General features: G+C 35.5%; 1 protein-coding gene across 1 annotated transcript in view; it reads right to left on the bottom strand.

The window, feature by feature from the left end:
* The window catches only part of LOC106081192 (coactosin-like protein), a 71,694-nt gene extending 55,055 nt beyond the window's left edge, over positions 1–16,639 (bottom strand). The window contains exon 1 of the mRNA XM_059367451.1: positions 16,392–16,639. Coding sequence (XP_059223434.1) covers positions 16,392–16,451 — 60 coding nt within the window. The 5' untranslated portion in view covers positions 16,452–16,639. The remainder of the gene's footprint in view (positions 1–16,391) is intronic.
* Positions 16,640–17,002: the final 363 nt, after the last annotated feature.

The following is a 17,002-nucleotide window of genomic DNA, read 5'->3' as shown; positions in this document are numbered from 1 at the left end:
TTCTTGGACCTCTAGAGGGCGCAATTCCTAACCGATTTGGCTGAAATTTTGCATGAGGTGTTTTGTTATGACTTCCAATAACTGTGCTATGTATGGCGCAAATCGGTACATAACCTGATATAGCTGCCATTTAAACCGATCTGGGATCTTGACTTCTTGAGCCTCTAGAGGGCGCAATTCCTATCCGATTTGGCTAAAATTTTGCATGAGGTGTTTTGTTATGACTTCCAATAACTGTGCTATGTATGGCGCAAATCGGTACATAACCTGAGATAGCTGTCATAGAAACCGATCTGAAGTCTTGACTTCTTGGGCCTCTAGAGGGCGCAATTCTTATCCGATTTGGCAGATATTTTGCACTACGGCTTCTCAAATGACTTCCAACATACGTGTCCAATATGGTCTTAATCGATCTATTGCTTAATACAGCTCCCATATAAATCGATCTCCCGATTTTGCTTCATGAGCTCCTACAAGGCGCAATTCTTATCCGAATGAACTGAAATATTACACAATGACTTCTACAATGTTCAGCATTCAATTCATTTATGGTCCGAATCGGTCTATAACTTGCTATAGCTCCAATAGCATAACAGTTTTTATTCAATATTCCTAGTTTACCTTAAAAAAGATACCGCGCCTAGAACTCGACAAATGCGATCCATGGTGGAGGATATATAAGATTCGGCCCGCTCTTACACAATGACTTGTACTTATAAGCATTTGGTCCAAATCGGAACATACTTCGATATAGCCGCTATGGGGCATAAGGTATACATTTTTCATCGGATTTTGACGAGAGGTGGTTTACATATATACCCGAGGTGGTGGGTATCCAAAGTTCGGCCCGGCAGAATTTAACGCCTTTTTACTTGTTTTTTTTTTTCTAATATCACTACAGATTGCTCCTAAAAAAAGTTCGTTCATTTATAAAATGCCACTCACTTCGCATATATATGCTGATTCATTGCTTGGCTATTCATTTCCTCATGTCTCTATAAATCTCCTATGCCATGGATGATATAGCTAAAATGGGGTCTACTCACGCACCTAATTAGGCTTGTCCCAAAATGTTGAGTAGCTTTTTTTTTTTTTTTTTGAAAATAAAGTCCCCTCAGAACATTCCAAAGAAGTTTTAGTTACATCAGAACTATATTTAGATAAGAGAACAGCAATTGAAGTTTCTTCGTCTTTACCTAGAAAAATAAGTTTTAAAATGACAATGGGCGTGTGTGTAAGGCTGACAAAGAAGCAACATGTCACTACAACCCACAGTAGAGTTTTGAGTCTTAGGTGCAGAGGGGAGGGGAAAACTTAAGTAGCAGCATTAAAAATGAAATGAAACAATTTTACTAAAATACAATAACACAAGAAAATACACAAAACCCAGCATATGAGAAATGAGCATTGAAGTAGAAAAGAAGTGCTAAAGAGAAACACTTAAGCAAGTGAAGTGTGTGTGTGTGTGTGTGTGAGTATGAGTGTTTGGGGCTAATTTTAGTTACAACACCACTGCATTGCTTGCATTACAGCATTAACCAACAACAATGCCATGAAATGGGATCGCACATGTAGTGAGTTTCAAAGATCATTCGTTCGTTCGCTCGTTTTTTTGTTCGAGTGTAATGAATGACATGGGTATTCAAATGCTAGAAGATGTAAAAAATTCTATGCTGCATTTTTATGCTCTCCACTTCAATTTGCTAAGGTCTTCATATCAACGGCGTTCTGAGGGCATTCGAGTTGCCAAGGAAGTAGAAATGCCATAGAAAGGCAGTTGCTAAAGCAAAAGAGGCTGTTCTGTAACTGATAGATGGATGGATGATGTAGCTACTGTCGATGGCATAATGCGATAATGGGTTTTATAGCCTTATTTATTTACATACAACACATGTATATAAATAAATATAGACATATATATGTAAAAACTTATCTACACTCACACTAGGCAACAATTTTAATATTTCAATTTTTCTTTTTTTTTTGGTATTTTTTTTTTGTATTTTTTTATTAAAATTTATGAGTTTTTCTATGCAAAGATGTAGCACCACAATTGTACCCATATCTACTCTAATCATCTATTATACCCTTGTCGTATCAATTTTACCCTTCCCCTCTTCAGTCATTTCTGGGCGACCACAAGGGGGTAGGTTTCTAACTTTTGTGTGTTGTTTCATTGGATGACGCTGAGTATTTATAATTGGCCCCAATGCAATTGTTGTCGATTTCGTTGTCATTAAAGCCAGAGGAGTTTTAATTAATTCGTTGCTGCTGATGGAGGCCATTAAAGCTACACTCCACGGAAGCTGATATTTCTGTTTTTGCCTCTTCTGCCCGTTTTTTTTTCTTTATTAATTTGTGTCAATAATAAAAACCTCATGCACACACACTGGTGCTTCAAAAATTCAATAGTCCCCATCTCGTTCCTCATTGAAAAGCGAGTAGTAACCTCATTGAATTATTTGTGCTATGAATGCCATAAATTTTATTTTTTCTTTTTTTTTCCCCTCTTGTATTGTTTATATGGTTTGGTTTCTATTTGTTTGCATATCAATAAATTATATGTGGGGTAACTGAAAAAAAAACGACAAAATTATAAAAAAGAGGATTGCGATTGCTTTACCAAATGATCAAGGGGGTTAATGGTTTTCTTTGAGGGTGTTAGGATCATTAAAAAATCATAAGTTTTGAATATTAGTGTAATTTGAGTGCAGTGTCATAAATTGACCTTGTCAAATTATAATTTTGTATTAAAAAATTTACGAAAGTGGAATATTTATAATTCATTATTTAAAAAATATTAAACAAAGAAAAATGTGCTAAGTTCGGTCGGGCCAATTTTGGGTACCCATTATCATGGATTCCGCTAAAAATTTAACACTTTTAATCGAATTGAGGCCCAATTGGATGAAAAATTGAGGCCTCTAGGGGCTCAAGCAGTCAAATCCGCGGATGGGTTTATATGGGGGCTATATATGATTATAGACCGATTGGGATCATACTCGGCATGGATGTTGGAAGTCATAACGGAAGTCTTTGTTCCAAATTTCAGCCAAATCGGATAAAAAATTGAGAAGAAGTCAAATCCGGGGATCGGTTTATATGGGGGCTATATCTGATTATAGACCGATTCGGATCATACTTGGCATGGATGCTGGTAGTCATAACGGAAGTCTTTGTTTCAAATTCCAGCCACATCGGATGAAAATTGAGGCCTCTAGGGGCTCAAGAAGTCAAATCCGGTGATCGGTTTATATGGGGGTTATATCTGTTTATGAACCGTTTCGGATTACACTTGGCATGGATGCTGGAAGACATAACACAAGTCTTTGTTCCAAATTAAAGCTAAATCGGATGAAAATTGAGGCCTCTAGGGACTCAAGAAGTCAAATTCGGGGATCGGTTTATATGGGGGCTATATCGGATTATAGGCCGACTAAGATAATACTTAGCATGGATGTTGGAAGTCATAACGCAAGTTTTTGTTTCAAATTTCAGCCAAATCGGATGAAAATTGAGGCCTCTAGGGGCTCAAGAAGTCAAATCCGGGGATCGGTTTATATGGGGGCTATATCTGTTTATGGACCGTTTCGGATCACACTTGCCATGGATGCTGGAAGTCATAACGGAAGTCTTTGTTCCCAATTTCACCCAAATCGGATAAAAATTGAGACTTCTAGGGGCTCAAGAAGTCAAATCCGGGGATCGATATATATGGAGGCTATATCCAAATCTGAACCGATGTAACCCATTTGCAATCCCCAACGACCTACATCAATAAGAAGTATCTGTGCAAAATTTCAAGCGGCTAGCTTTACGCGTTCGACCGCTATCGATATTTCGACAGACGGACGGACAGACGGACATATACTTTATGGACTGTCACTCTTACCTATCCTACTTAGGTTAGATAAGAGTTAGGTTAGATATTTTGCATTAATGTAGAGCTTAGAATACTCCAAAATGCTAAGAAATATTCCAAAAATCCCCCGATAAGGAAAATATGTTTGAAAGAGTAAAAACGTGCGAAGTTCGGCCGGGCCGTGCACTTTGTATACCCACCACCATGGATATATTAATCAGGGACGTAGCCAGGATTTTTTTTTTTTTTGAAAATCGAAAATTGCCAAAATTTTTCTTTTACTGTGAAATTGGTAAAACAGGAATTGGCCCATCGGCGGTGACATGTGGTTAAAGTCAGAGCTGAATTATGTACGGCTTGCCAACAGCTTTCACAGCCTTCAAAATGTGCTCGTCTTTGCGAATATCTCAGTTTTATAGTGATAGTTTTTTTTTTTTGTATTTTGATAAAATTTTTCTTTTGCTCTCATTGCTATTTGATCTCAAACTAGTTTTATGATTCCACCGGTTATTGCTTGTGTCGGTCAATTGGTTTTAAATGACTTTTATTTCCTTAAAATTTTACTCAAATAATAATAAATGTTAAATATTAAAAAAAAAAAATTACCAATTTTTAAGACGAGTCATCTACGTTCTGCTTAAATGATGCCGCTTATATCTCCTCCCATGGCGAAACGATTAAAACTGGTCTCATCTCGTCATTAAGATGTCATTTCAAGATTGTCATTGTTCTCAACACAACCAAAGAAACTTGCCCTCGTTTGTATATGTGTGCCAGTTAAATGAGAGAAAGAGAAACTCAAACAAAGAGAACGTGCAAAAAATTGGCTATGTTTGTAAACATAGATCTGACATTTTAATGCCGTCAAACTGGTCGGCGGTTTCAGCTGTTCGCGTGAGACCACCTTCATTAATCCACCTTGTTCTCCTTCGAAATTTATTAAAATCGATCAAAAACCCGATTTTGAAGGGGAAAGATGTCCGATAAAAATTGCCATCCAACTATTGCCGTATATGGCAAGGTGGTAGAACTAGAAACCATACGAAATACGAAGAGATTTCCACGTTATTGCAGTTGTAAACCTTTTTCTTTCTTTGCTCACTAATTTTTACTCTGTAGATGTAATGAATAAATAATTGATGTCAAATGACCTAGCGACAAGTGAAAGTGCAAGGTTAATGTCCGCCGACTAATACTATTTTAACACATTTCCTTACATAAGGTGTAGAATGTTTTTATACCCTCCACCATGGGATGGGGGGTATACTAATTTCGTCATTCTGTTTGTAACTATTCGAAATATTCGTCTGACACCCCATAATGTATATATGTTCTTGATCGCCATGTCATTTTAAGTCGATCTAGCCATGTCCGTCCGTCCGTCTGTCCGTCCGTCCGTCTATCCGTCCGTCTGTTTGTCCGTCCGTCCGTCCGTCTGTCGAAAGCACGCTAACTTCCGAAGGAGTAAAGCTAGCCGCTTGAAATTTTGCACAAATACTTCTTAATAGTGTAGGTCGGTTGGTATTGTACAATAAATGGGCCATATCGGCCCATGTTTTGATATAGCTGCCATATAAACCGATTTTCGGTCTTGACTTCTTGAGCCTCTAGAGTGCGCGATTCTTATCCGATTGAAATAAAATTTTGCACGACGTGTTTTGCTATAATATCCAACAACTGTGCCAAGTGTGGTCCAAATCGGTTCAAAACCTGTTATAACTGTCATATAAACCGATCTTGGGTCTTGACTTCTTGAGCCTCTAGAGGGCGCAATTCTTATCCGATTTGAATGAATTTTTGCACGAAGTATTTTGTTATGATATCCAACAACTGTGCCAAGTGTGGTCCAAATCGGTTCAAAACCTGTTATAGCTGTCATATAAACAGATCTGGGGACTTGACTTCTTGAGCTTCTAGAGGGCGCAATTCCTATCCGATTTGCCTGAAATTTAGCAAGACGTATTTTATTCTTACTCTCAACAACTGTGTCAAATAAGATTCAAATCGGTTAATAACCTGATATAGCTGCCATATAAACCGATCTGGGATCTAGACTTCTTGAGCTTCTAGAGGTTGCAATTATTATGCGATTTGCCTGAAATTTTGTACGACGGATCCTCTCATGATCATCATCATGCGTGTTTATTATGGTCTGAATCGGTCTATAGCCCGATACAGCTCCCATATAAATCGATCTCTCTAGTTTACTTCTTGAGCCCCCAAAGGGCGCAATTCTTATTCGAATTGGCTGACATTTTACACAGGGCTCCAACATATAATTTAATTGTGGTCCAAACCGGACCATATCTTGATATCGCTCCAATAGCAGAGCAAATCTTTTCTTATATCCTTGGAAGAGATGCCGGGAAAAGAACTCGACAAATGCGATCCATGGTGGAGAGTATGTAAGATTCGGCCCGGTCGAACTTAGCACGGTTTTACTTGTTTATTTTCTTCTTTCTTCAACATAAATTTTATGGAAGAATACTTCAATAATTGGCAGAAGTGGTGGAATTTTTGAAATACAAATTTTAAGCCAACATTTTTATGAACCAGATGAAAGATTACTTGATTCAGCACAAACCAAAATAATCTGGAATTCATACATTGAAAAAAAAAAAGGTTTTAAAAGCGGATTAACTTCAATGCCTTTATAACTTCACTTTAAGTATGTTGACATATTGGATCATATCTGAATACTCATTATAACTATGAATCACAAATCTGAAGGTGGGTTGCTATTTAAAACTCATAATAAAGTTATTATTTTTCTATGGTTTTTAAAAAATTCAAAAAAAAAAGAAAAACAAAAATGAGGAAAATTTAAGTTTACTTGATCTTAGTTTTATTATACCAACACCTAAGTAATACAATGACATTGACCCAGTAGGCAAAAAGCCATGACAACGAATTTGTCCAAAAGCAAAATAAAATTGAAAAACAAAAGTGTCTACCACTCACAACTTTTGTCATACCAAAACGACCTTGATTCCCAGCAACCAATCATCTCCCGCGCTCTCTCTATCCAAGCACAATATCAATAAATGAAACCCAAGAAAATTGATAATCTTTTAAATGATATCAAACATTTGGTAAATTTTAAATAGAGCGTATAAATGTCATCAACTTGCTGGTTTTGTTTCTGTAAATTGAATGAGGGTTTTTGGTAGAAAATTCCATTTGGCCATAAAAGTTAATGTACAACATGCCCACTTTTCTTGCCAAACACAAGACAGAGGGACAGACATAACACTCGCGGACTTTTTCATTTCCACTTTTCTATGTCAATAAACTTGTTGGCTTCGCTAGCAAATTACTCACCAAGAAAAGCAAAGCGAAGAAAACAAACAAAAAAATGAAGACATTTAAATTTAAAACAACATTTAAATGGTCAAAAAGGGGTAAAAGATGCTTGAGCTAAATCCTATATTTCTCAGACTGCAATTAAATTCAGTGTTTAGGGAACAGTGATGATGAACGCTACATTCGTGTGAACGCTACATTCGTGTGCGCAATTTCGAATTGAGCTACGAAAGAAACAGATTTCTTCAAATGGAGGATGGATGGAGGATTTTAAGGTACTTTCATAAGACTCCCAAGACTTTTTTAAAAGCATTGCACTTTTGAGACTAATTTTAGTTTTGATAAGACTGTCAAACAAAATCGAAATTTATCAAAATTATGTATAACAAGTAAAAGGCATTAAGTTCGACCGGGCCGAACTTTGGACACCCACTAACTCAGGTATATATTATTTTGAAAAACAACAACTTTGGCCGAAAAAACAACTACGAAATTTGTTAATTTTCCTGCAACAATTTATTTTGAATCTCAACCACCCAAAGAACAAATATGTTGTTGAAAGGCACTCTTTGCAAGCCTACATATAACAACAACACGATTCCATAAGCAAGCCAAAAAACCATCTAACCAACCAACACATGCGGCTTGCTTCGGGTGGTGGTGATTTTGTTTTCTTTGTTCGGCTCGCACTGCTTTGTCCGGTTCGTTTTACTGCTGCTCTCGGGTTTTCCTCCGTCACTCTCTACTCTTGCCCTTAAAAACAAATTTTAATAATTTTGATGCCGCAGAGTATTGAATTCATGATCTCATGTTTGGTAGTATTGCACGCATCCTCTAGCCTAACGATATCATATTTTTTTATGATCAATAACTACTGCTGCAAAGTAATAGGAGTCTCAATTAATTAAATAAAAAAAGGTAAAAACCACCCTAAAAAAATTTTTTCTGAAACGAATTTCATATTTTTTATGACGAATTTTCTAAAATAAGTTTAATGAAAAAAAAAATATTTTTTTTTTTTTGAGATTCGAACCTTGGTCTTGCAAGTCATGCATGGCATGGAAGTTTTGTGCTCTACATGGTAGTACGCCTATTTTTACAAGAACCTCAACTAAAGAATTTGTTGAAAGTCAACAAAATTTCAATAATTTTGTCTGTCAAGACTACTAACATACTTCAACAAATAATGTCTTTAATTCAATGCTAAAATTTGTTGATAATTTAAAGTTTCATATACAAATTTGGTTTTTTTTTCTCTGTGTATGTAAACCAGCTTTTGTCATTATCCGGTGAAAAATGCATAATTTATGCACCCACAGCAGCTATATCGAAATATGGTCCGATTTTGAGCAAATTCGGCACGCACATTGAGTGGTCTAAATATTGCTCCTTTTGGCAGCTATATCCAAATATAGATCGATCTGAACCATATTGGACACGGATGTCGAAAAGCCTAACATAACATAACTGCGTCAAATTTCGGCGAAATCGGATTATAAATGCGCCTTTTATGGGGCCAAAACCTTAAATCGAGAGATAGGTCTATATGGCAGCTATATCCAAATCTGGACCGATCTGAGCCAAATTGAAAATGAGTATCGAGGGGACTAACTTAACTCACTGTCCCAAATTTCGGCGAGATCGGACAATAAATGCACCTTTTATGGGCCCAAAACCTTAAATCGAGAGATAGGTCTATATGGCAGTTATATCCAAATCTGGGCCGATCTGAGCCAAATTGAAAACTGGTATCGAAGGGCCTAACTTAACTCACTGTCCCAAATTTCGGCGAGATCGGACAGTAAATGCACCTTTTATGGGCCCATAACCTTAAATCGAGAGATCGGTCTATATGGCAGCTATATCCAAATCTGAACCGATCTGTGTTATATTGCAGAAGTATATCGGAGGGCCTAACTTAAATCACTGTCTCAAATTTCGGCGACATCGGACAATAAATGCGGTTTTTATGGGGCCAAGACCTTAAATCGAGAGATCGGTCTATATGACAGCTATATCCAAATCTGAACGGATCTGGGCCAAATTAAAGAAAGATGTCGAAGGGCCTAACACAACCCACTGGCCCAAGTTTTGGCGAAATCGGACAATAAATGCGCCTTTTATGGGGCCAAGACCTTAAATCGAGAGATCGGTCTATATGGCAGCAAGATCACAATCTGAACCGATCTGAGCCAAATTAAAGATGGATGTCTAAGGGCCTAACATAACTCTCTATCTCAAATTTCAGCAACATCGAATAATAAATGTGGCTTTAATGGGCCTAAGACCCTAAATCGGCGGATCGGTCTATAAGTGGGCTATATCAAGATATAGTCCGATATAGCCCTTCTTCGACCTTAACTTTCCTTTGGACAAAAGAAGAATATGTGCAAAATTTCAGCTCCATATCTCTCCAAACATTTGGCCTCGAAATTGGGTATGAGATTTATAAGTGTAGTTTGGGGCCACTAAAAAATTGGTCCCGAAAGTGGATCCCAAATTTGTAATCCACTTCCAAATGCCTTTTATTTGAGTCCCGTACTGCCAAGGCTGTTAAAAATGTCCTGATAGGGGGAGGGGGGTATTTTGGGGGTGGAGTAACGCTCCAAATACCTGGCCACTGCGTCACGCCGTTGGGACTCGGCCCTTATCATTGAGCTTAAAATTTGAATCGAGCAGCACTCAGTGATATGTGAAAAGTTTCTCCCAGTTCCTTAGTGGTATGTTCATGGGCAAATTTGCACTTTCGATGTAGGTCGTTGGGGATTGCAAATGGGCTATATCGGTTCAGATTTGGATATAGCTTTCGATTTGACTTCTTGAGCCCCTGGATGGCGCAATTTTTGTCCGATTTGGCTGAAATTTTGCAGATAGTACTCTGTTATGATTGTCAACAATCACGATTGCAAAGTTTCTGCTAGGGTCACTTTCCCATTCAAAATTTACAAAAATTCTAATTCATAACATAACGTCTTCTTTATTTATCACATGCAAACATGACAGCTTATTGGTATGGCCAAACGTCTTCTGCTTTGCAATGATCCATATTGAAATGTTATCGCTTCGAGAACAACTTCATCTCATATTCCATTGAATAGAAAACCAAAAAACTCTTCTGACATACATACATACATATGATATGTAGAAAAACCATTTGTCTATCAACCATTTTAGCAAATAAAGACAAGAGCAAAAATAGAGTTATTTGTTTTTTTTTGTGTATTTTAGTTTTTGCTTCTTCTTTTTATTTTCTAATTGACATTTAACTCAGAGAATGTATGGACGTTTGATGAATGGCGATGGTACGCGTTGTTGAATTGGACAGACCAACTGATGGATAGGCATGGTCCGTAGAAATGAATAGAAAACGCTTACATTTTATGAGATTGTTGATACAGCAGAAGAATAAAATCTATTCGCAGTAAAAATGTTTTCACTGCAAGTTTAAATAAAGCGTTTTGAATATCTACGATTGAGTGAAAGGTGGGGCTTTTACACAGAATTTGATTATGAAGATGAGGGTATGATCAAGGAATATTAGGCAGTTTGAAGAGATAATGAAGTAAAGACGGTAGTAAAATATATGATCAGTAAGAGAAAAAATTAAGGTTGGTTACAAATATCAAATATAAATCAAAATATAATAGTGATAAATGGAAAAAATAGCACTGGGAACTTTTGTTCCATTTCATTTCATTTCATTTCATTCCATTTCATTTCATTCCATTTCATTTCATCTCATTTCTTTTTATTTCATTTTATTTTATTTTATTTTATTTCATTTCATTTTATATTATTTTATTTTATTTTATTTTATTTCATTTCATTTTATTTTATTTTATTTTATATTATATTATTTTATTTTTTTTTATTTTATTTTATTTTATTTTATTTTATTTTATATTATTTTATTTTATTTTATTTTATTTTATTTTATTTTATTTTATTTTATTTTATTTTATTTTATTTTATTTTATTTTATTTTATTTTATTTTATTTTATTTTATTTTATTTTATTTTATTTTATTTTATTTTATTTATTTTATTTTATTTTATTTTATTTTATTTTATTTTATTTTATTTTATTTTATTTAATGGGTGTTTAAACTTAAAATTATTCTTTTCACTCTTAATTTCAGTTTAAAAGGCAACGTCTACTCACAACATCTTTACATCATTGTACCTATATTCACACATTTGACAATTATTCTTGTTAAGAGTATAACAGCTGTTTTAATTACAAAACCTGTTATACTCTCACTTTTATCAGAAGTCAATTAAACACTGACCGTTAGCCATATGGAATAACATTACAATAACAATAGATTAATTTGATTCTACATAACATTATAACCACTGGTAACCTCTAATGAAGTCTGTAGAGTACTCGCCAATGCAATGCACCATGGAATGAAAGAATAGGAAATAAACGATAACTGTTAAATAACAGAGCATAGAGAATGTTTAATTGCTACAACGCAGACAGCATAGCATCGTAGCACATGTGCTCTTCATTCTTTTATTGTAGATCAGATGAGGCAGATGAACTGGTTTTGATTTTATTTTCTTTTCTTAGCAAATGTAAGCGTTTAATGTGATTTTAATTGTGGCATTTAACAAATTCCCATTTCTATTTGTTGTGTTTGCAGATTGAAAATGGCTTCGTTTTTTTATTGCTGTTCTGCAGCAGTATCTGAAAATAGATTGAATTCATGTCAATTTGTAGTGAGACACTCACCACACAAACACACACACACACATGGTGAAGATATTTCTGATTGAGTGTTATGCCGATGTAACGGTAAAGCGGCAAACAGCTGCCGGTAAATGTTAAAAGTTATTGTCATGATTTAAGTTGAAAGAGAGAAGTGACTTTTATAGCTTAAAAGAAAGTTATAAAAGTGGATATAATATTTAAGAAACTATTATTCAGCCAGGCTGAATTAAAGTTTTCCCACAGAAAACCTTATTCAGCCAGGCTGAATTAAAGTTTTCCCATAGAAAACCTTATTCAGCCAGGCTGAATTAAAGTTTTCCCATAGAAAACCTTATTCAGCCAGGCTGAATTAAAGTTTTCCCATAGAAAACCTTATTCAGCCAGGCTGAATTAAAGTTTTCCCATAGAAAACCTTATTCAGCCAGGCTGAATTAAAGTTTTCCCATAGAAAACCTTATTCAGCCAGGCTGAATTAAAGTTTTCCCATAGAAAACCTTATTCAGCCAGGCTGAATTAAAGTTTTCCCATAGAAAACCTTATTCAGCCAGGCTGAATTAAAGTTTTCCCATAGAAAACCTTATTCAGCCAGGCTGAATTAAAGTTTTCCCATAGAAAACCTTATTCAGCCAGGCTGAATTAAAGTTTTCCCATAGAAAACCTTATTCAGCCAGGCTGAATTAAAGTTTTCCCATAGAAAACCTTATTCAGCCAGGCTGAATTAAAGTTTTCCCATAGAAAACCTTATTCAGCCAGGCTGAATTAAAGTTTTCCCATAGAAAACCTTATTCAGCCAGGCTGAATTAAAGTTTTCCCATAGAAAACCTTATTCAGCCAGGCTGAATTAAAGTTTTCCCATAGAAAACCTTATTCAGCCAGGCTGAATTAAAGTTTTCCCATAGAAAACCTTATTCAGCCAGGCTGAATTAAAGTTTTCCTATAGAAAACCTTATTCAGCCAGGCTGAATGAAAGTTTTCCTATAGAAAACCTTATTCAGAAAGGCTGAATGAAAGTTTTCCTATAGAAAACCTTATTCTGAAAGTTTTCCTATAGAAAACCTTATTCAGCGGTGATGAATTAAAGTTTCCCCTTTGAAAAACCTTATTCAGCAGGATTGAATTAAAGTTTTCTTATAGAAAACCTTATGTTTTGCGCTTCTTACCACAGTACTTCCCTTTACACATTAAAAATGTACCACTTACGAAAAATCAATATTTAAATGATATTGAAAATTCCTTTTGACTTTGACATTTGTCGCTTCCCATAAATCAAATATCTTAAAGAACAACAACACAAAGCCATCGACTTTTTCAAGTACATACACATACATATTCATCAATTGAAATGAAAACTTTGATGTGAATCCGCATCTGTTGACATTAAAGTTAGGTGTACATTTGAAAAACCGAAAGTCAATGAAATATTTATGCACATATTTGTTGTGGATAGTTTTCCATAGAGGATAAGGGGGTCAAAAGTTGAAACGATTTATAAGCAGCTAGGCAGAGAACTAAATTAAAGCAAAATATTTGAGGGGGACCTTTGAAGGCTTGAAATATAACCAATGCAATGGCATTTTATTCATAACGTAGAAGGAAAAGGAATATATGATCTCCTAGTGAATATAATACAAATTTATGTACATACGATAAATAAAGTTGCCATTATGAGCTAAAGGATATTTGGTTCTGAGGTCAAAAGTATTAAGATAAAACAAAATTAACTTGAGCAAAGTTTCACCTATCCTAAGTTGCATGTAATAAATGCTTTCTATTTATTTATTTTATTTATTGACAATTATACTTATAACTAAATTACAAATATAATGCAAGCTCTGACTACATAGGTCCTAAGCTTGAAATGCTTTCTAGGTTTACATACTATATGCCCCTTGTTATTGTATGTTGCCTGCCTTTCAAACCCAAGATGTTGAATAATAGATTACTTGCTCAAATCCCCCTTTTTCAAAACGATTAATTAGTTTGTTATTAAACGCTCTCTCTCTCTCTTTCTCTCTCAGTTTGTGAAATTGCTAATGATGTGGTGTAAAATTGAATATCCTATTTATAAATAAGAAGATGATGATGACTTCCTGAATAAATAAATCGAGATGTTGCCTATACTCAAAAGAGAGGGTTTGCACACACTCAATTCATGTGGGGAGTTGTGATTTACTTGTATGGTTCTCTTTTTGTTCTTTTGTGCAAAGGCATTTCGAGATATAATACAAGTGTTGGGGCATATAGAAGTGCATACCAACAAACAACCAACAACAATCATACATTCATGCTTCCATATAAAGTGTTTGTAAATGAGCCCTCACATGAGTTCGAAATAGAGGAAAGCAGAGTTGCCATCTGATTAAATTAAAATAAAATTAAAATATAATATAATAAATAAAATAAAGTAAAATAAAATAAAAAAAAAAAAATAAAATTAAAAAAATAAAATAAAATAAAATAAAATAAAATAAAATTAATTAAAATAAAATAAATTAAAATAAAATAAAATAAAATAAAATAAAATAAAAAAAAATAAAATAAAATATCTTATATATAAAAATCAATTTGTGTTTGTTGTTGGTTCGTTAGCTTGTATGTTTGTTTGTGTGTTCCTTATATTCAAAAACGGCTGAACCGATTTTCTTGAAATTTTCACAGATGGTGCATAATGATCCCGTGGTGAAAATAGGGTACTACAGCTTTTGATATCTGAAGGGGGGGCGGACCCTCCCCCTTACCCAAATATTCAGAAACGCCAGATTTCGAAGATGGGTGGTGCGATTTGAGCGAAATTTTGGGGGTACCTAGGGGAGCAGCCCTACCCCCAAAACCTACCAAATATATATATATATATAGACCAATCATGACAATATGGGACTCAAATGAAAGGTATTTAAGTGTAGAAAACGTATCTGCTATCCAATTGTCGTACTAAGTGTTGGGGGGACCACCCCAACCCCCAAAACACCCCTAAATCGGACATATATTTACCGACCTTGGCAATATGGGACTCAAATGAGAGGTATTTGCGAGTAGAATACGAAATGTTCAATCAAGTTATAATCCGATTCGTACCATAAGTGAATTGAATGTTGAAAACCATAGTAGAAGTCATTGGGCAATATTTCCGTCCATTCGAATTAGAATTGCGCCTTGTAGGGGAACAAGAAGCACAATCGTGGATCGGTTTATATGGGAGCAGTATCAGGTTATAGATCGTTTAAGACCATATTGGATATGTATGTTGAAGGTCATGGAAGAAGCCCTTGTACAAAATTTCAGCCAAATCGGATAAGAATTGCAACCTCTAATGGCTCAAGAAGTCAAGACCAAAGATCGGTTTATATGGCAGCTATATCAGGTTATGAACCGATTTGAACTATACTTGTCAGAGTTGTTGGAAGTCATAACAAAATACTTTATGCTAAATTTCAGCCAAATCGGATGGGAATTGCGCCCTCTATTGGCTCAAGAAGTCAAGACCCAAAATCGGTATATATGGCAGCTATATCAGGTTATGAACCGATTTGAACCACATTTGGCACAGTTGTTGGAAGTCATAACACACATAACATAACACATAACACTTCATGCAAAATTTCATCCAATTCGGATAAGAATTGCGACCTCTAGTGGCTCAAGAAGTCAATACCCAAGATCGGTTTTTATGGCAGTTATATCAGGTAATGAACCGATTTGAACCATACTTGGCACAGTTGTTGAAAGTGATAACAAAACACTTCATGCAAAATTTTAACCAAATCGGATAAGAATTGCGCCCCCTAGATGCTCAAGAAGTCAAAACCCAAGATAGGTTTCTATGGTAGCTATATCAAAACAAAGACCGATTTGACCCATTTACAATCCCAACTGACCTACACTAATAAAAAGTATTTGTGCAAAATTTCAAGCGCCTAGCTTTACTCCTTCGAAAGTTAGCGTGCTTTCGACAGACGAACGGACATGGCTAGATCGACTTTACATGTCATGGCGATCAAGAAGATATATACTTTATGGGATCTTAGACGAACCATCGTAAGGTGGAGGGTATAAAAATGTGTAACTTTGACGCTTGAAAATGAGCCTCATTCAGTGCTGCCACATGTAAATGGTGTGTTTAGTCGTCAAAGTTAAAATTGTTTAACTTTAGCGTGTTGATTTTTTGGCATTTCTTTGCAGAGTTGCATTTTTCAACTCGACGCTGCTCAACGCGCTCATTTTGTTCTGGCTTTTAAACGTTGATTCAATTTGATTCGCATATTTTCGATTTTCCCAGCCCATTTTCTTTTCCTTGGCAACTCTGTTAAAGTTGTAGGCTTCACAGTTACAAAGATGTCTTTTTTCGTTTGAATGTTGGAGATTTAAAATATTTTATTTATATGTAACTCCAACAATATGCAGCCTGCGCCTGCATTGCCACTTTGTTTGTGTGCATGTGCATGGGCATGCATGCATACAAGGCAAAGATGATAAGAATGCAAAAGAAAGGAATGAATTATTCGAACTTACCCTTCTTGGTTTAGTTTCAACAATTTCCACCATTTGTTCAACTTCGATACCGTCTGACATCTTGGTTTGCAGAGTTTTTTCTGTTTGCTCTGTGAGGGAATAAAGTGTTGTTGTTGCTGTTATTGTGCTGATCTGTGGTGTTGTATAGTTTGAAGTTCACTTCAAGGCGAGATTAGGTTTTTCCCCCTGCTCGTTGTATGGACGCTGATCACTTTTGTGTCTTCTTTGGCTGGCTTATTTTTGCTTGTTGGTAGTGATGATGATGATGATGATGCTGCACACACGTTCTTAATTCGGGTTGGGTTCGTGTTTGTTGTTGTTGCGAGAAGTAGTTGAGGGGGGGGATAAACTATTGTAACAATGCCGGTTTTATTTTAGCACACAGAACTACTCGGCGCGCACTCAAAGTCTGTTGAGTGTTGTATCTCTTTGGGAATGGGGGATTTCTGACTTCTTTATTTTGTTGTTGGTTTCCCCGTATTTCACTTTTTTTTGGGGGGGTTTGAAATTTTGTTCTTGCTTTAAGTTTGTTTTTGTTTTTGCACTAAGAATCTTCCAAGAGAGATATTAAAACACCAAAAAGGCAGACAGAAGTTGAAAGTACACGGTAC

This window comes from Stomoxys calcitrans, chromosome 4 (assembly GCF_963082655.1).
Source record: "Stomoxys calcitrans chromosome 4, idStoCalc2.1, whole genome shotgun sequence".
NCBI classification, from domain to species: domain Eukaryota; kingdom Metazoa; phylum Arthropoda; class Insecta; order Diptera; family Muscidae; genus Stomoxys; species Stomoxys calcitrans.
This window is presented reverse-complemented; position numbering and strand designations above follow the sequence as displayed.